The 3,654-nt window shown below is 19.5% G+C and overlaps 1 protein-coding gene across 1 annotated transcript, besides 9 other annotated features; it reads right to left on the reverse strand. All coding sequences in view use genetic code 6, as the record gives it.

Annotated features, from left to right (window-relative positions):
* Positions 1 to 802: 802 nt before the first annotated feature.
* IMG5_021550 (splicing factor, putative) lies at positions 803 to 2,924 on the reverse strand (the record flags this gene model as incomplete). The annotated part of the gene is made up of 6 exons (XM_004039430.1): positions 803 to 1,114; positions 1,161 to 1,481; positions 1,531 to 2,241; positions 2,293 to 2,680; positions 2,727 to 2,758; positions 2,833 to 2,924. Coding segments are annotated over 6 exons (1,749 nt in total), but the record flags the coding sequence as incomplete, so codon positions are not given.
* Positions 2,234 to 2,301: a microsatellite.
* Positions 2,243 to 2,291: a microsatellite.
* Positions 2,245 to 2,290: a microsatellite.
* Positions 2,246 to 2,282: a microsatellite.
* Positions 2,685 to 2,712: a microsatellite.
* Positions 2,749 to 2,798: a microsatellite.
* Positions 2,753 to 2,798: a microsatellite.
* Positions 2,753 to 2,805: a microsatellite.
* Positions 2,881 to 2,933: a microsatellite.
* Positions 2,934 to 3,654: the final 721 nt, after the last annotated feature.

Below are 3,654 nucleotides of genomic sequence, written 5' to 3' on the forward strand. Positions count from 1 at the left end.
TTCTTTAGTAAAATTTAATTTTTTTCTTCTAAAAAAATTTTAATAACTTCCTTAAATAATATAACTTTCATTAAATTTAATTGATAATCTAAGATCTGGATTATCCAAAAATTCTTTAATTACAATTGCTGAAATTTCCTTCAAATTAAAAACAGAATTAGAATAATCTATAGATCTTTTTTTTACAAAAATTATGAAAAAATCATTAGATAATAATGTCTTTATATCAGAATAAGTATAAAAAACCCTAATTTGTATTTGTAAAAATTTAAATTCACAAAAAGTACTTAATATGTGTTTTAATTATTCAAATAGTTAGCATTTTTAGTAAAAACAAAGCATTATTTTGTGCTTTGAAACGCTCATTTATTTCTATGAATAGAGATTTTAATAATAAATAAAAGAGTTTGATAAAGTTATAGATATTTTAGTTAAATATACCACTGATAATTCATCTGAAATAAGAATTTAATCAAAAAAAATTTTATTTGATTGTATTTAAATAGGCTAAATAAACTAGAATTATATAAAATAGAAAATAATTAAAACTTATTAATAAAATACAGCAATTAAAATATATAATGATGTAATAAATAATAACTTAAAAAATGAAATTTAAAAATGATAATATATTTTATATTTTATAAACATATTTTTTTTAATTTAAATTTCAAAAAATATAAATATCTTTTTTAAAAAATATAAAAAAGTATATCATATAATCATTAAAAGATTAAAACGATATAAAAAACATTTATTTTTTTTGTTAAAATAAAAAAAAAAAAAAAAAATTATTATTATTAATATTTTAAAAAAAGAACAATAAATATAAAAAAACTACATTTTTATATATAAAAAATAATCTTATTTTTTTATTCCAAAAAAAAAAAAAATTAAGTAAATAAATTTCAAAGGTGATTTTATAGTTCGTCTTAAAGTGTTTCTTCAGAAATACAATAGCAATTAATTTATCTTTAATTAAAAAGTCTCATATCCATATTTTTAGCACAGTTTACAGCACTAATTTCATTATTAAAAATAACAAAAACAGCTCCACAAGGACTTTTTACAGCTACAATAACTTATATTACATCTCCGAATTTTTTACATTCCTCTAAAAAAATAAAACAAAATAAATAACTTAAATTTTTTAAAAATACCTGCGACATCTTCTTTTAAATCTGCAAAGAAAGCTGAATCTCCATTTCCTTCTCCTTCAAGAAACATATTAACTAAAACAACATAAGGAGTAGGTACAAGACTTAACAAAGGTCTTTTTAAATGGATTCCTGCAGTAATTTAATTATTAAGTAAAGGATTATTTGCAATATTTAAACTTGGGATAATATTACTATTCATTCCTGGTATAGGAAGTACACCATTGCTTAAACTTTAGTCAAGTCCAGGAATACTAAGATTGTTGCCTGCCAACTTTTACATTAATTAAAGTCTGCTTTAAGCAGTATGTAAATAAATATTATCTAAAAAAATTAAAAATAAGTACATAATTAAATAAAATATATTTTTTACTTTCATTTTAATCTAAATCAACTTTATTTTCTTAAGATAAAGCAATAATAGGCATATGTGCAGCCAAAGCCGGATTAAGCGAAGAAACAGGAGCCACAGTAATTTATTAATCACTAATTTTTTTATTATTCATTGCATTTATAGCTTCATGAGCTTCACTTTTTTTACTGAAAATAATATACCCAAATCCAATACATTTACCATTTACATCCTAAGGAAGTTCCACTGATTCAATATCTCCATATTATTAGAAAATATCTCTTAAATCAGTATCTGTCATACTAGCTAATTTGCCTGTAAGTCCCCCAACAAATACTTTTACAGGTCCATCTTATAATTTCTAGAGTTGTTCTTTTAAGGCTTCTGCTCTTTATTATTTAATTTATTTTGCAGCTAATGCAGCTCTATTTTTTTCCGCTTAAGAATGTTAAACCCTTGTTTCTGAATTAGGAACTTCCTCTCCTTTCAAAATAAAAGGCTTGGTGTCTGCTTGTAAAGCTTTTTGGACATCTTCTTAAATATAAAATTCTGCATAAGCAACTCCCTTAGATTTTTTAGTTCTTTGATCTCTTATTATTTTTATGTCTCGAACTTTTGTGCATCCACAATGTTTTACTAAATATTTCCATATATCTTTTTCATCTGCTTTTGTAGGTAATTAATATATCATCACTGTTAGATCTTCTCTTGTAGCTTCTTCAGCTTCTTTATCTATTTTTTTTTTATTATTTTTTTTATTCTTTTTTTTTATTTTATTTTTACTTAATCTTTCTATTTGTTCTTCTAATTCTTTTTTTTTACGCTCGAGTCTTTCTGCAGATGTTTATTAACGTTATTCTGATTATTAAGATTATTATTATTTTTATTATTATTCTGGTAAGTTAGTGTTTGATAGTTCATTAGCTTCTTTTTAAGGAGGAGAATTCTTACGATTTTAGTGTTTTGATTTCTTTTCTTTTTTAGCACTTCTGGATCTATGTTTGTGTTTTCTATGAGATTTGCTTCTGGATGATTTTTGCTTTTTGCTTTTTTTTTTTTGAGAATGTGAACGACTTCGAGATGATTTATGACTTTTTTTCTTTTTGTGTTTTTAATGTTTTTCTCTTCCCTCTAAATTGTTATTGTTGTTACTTTCATTTTCTTAAGCTTGCTTATTTTTTTTTTTTTTTTTTTTTTTTTTTTAATAATTTTATAACAGATGTGTGACAAAATTTATAATTCATTTTTTCTTTTTTTTTGTTTTTTTTTTTTTTTCATTTTTTTTTTTTCATTTTTATATTATAACTTTTTTTTTTTGCTTACATTAAACATTGCTTAGGCTTATTCGAAATCGATTTCCATTTTTCTCGCTTTTTTTAAATATTAGATTTTTTTTTTTTAATTATTATTTTTTCTTATTAATTTATTTTTATTTGTTTCTTTCTTTTTATTTATATATAAATATAAATTTTATATTTATTTTTGTTTTTTAAAAAATAATTCTAAGAAAAATAATTGATTATAAATAAAATTTGTTTTATTTATAAAATAAGGCTTATAAAATATATATTCAAATAATTTAATTTCTATATTTTTTGTATCTTATAAGTATTTTAATTTTTTTTAAATTCAATTAAATTTAATAAATTTAAAAATTATTATTATACATATTGCATTTTTAAATATCCATTATATTTTGATAAAAAAATATAAATGTTTTTATTACTACTTATTATAATATAAATCATGTTTTACTTATAAACTAATTCATTTTATATATTAAAAATATAACAAACATATAAAAAATTTATATTTTATATTTAGATTTAATTTTTATATTTTTATAAAAAAAAAGATAAAAAAACTATAAATGATTAACATTTTATTTAACTTATTGATACTAACTTATTTTTCATATTTTGTCTCACATTATTTTTTAATATCTTTAACAATACATTTAGTATATTACACTTATTTAAATAAGCGATAATCTAGATTAAAATATATTTTTTAAACAGACAAAGTTTTTAATTTGTTAGTAAATTTAGGATTTTATGTAATTATTGACATTTTTATAACAATAACTTCATTTAAATTTTTATATAATAGGTTTTTTTAATAAGTCAAATTATCTAAAAGTATGAT

This window comes from Ichthyophthirius multifiliis (assembly GCF_000220395.1).
Source record: "Ichthyophthirius multifiliis unplaced genomic scaffold scaff_1120509249663, whole genome shotgun sequence".
NCBI classification, from domain to species: Eukaryota; Ciliophora; class Oligohymenophorea; order Hymenostomatida; genus Ichthyophthirius; species Ichthyophthirius multifiliis.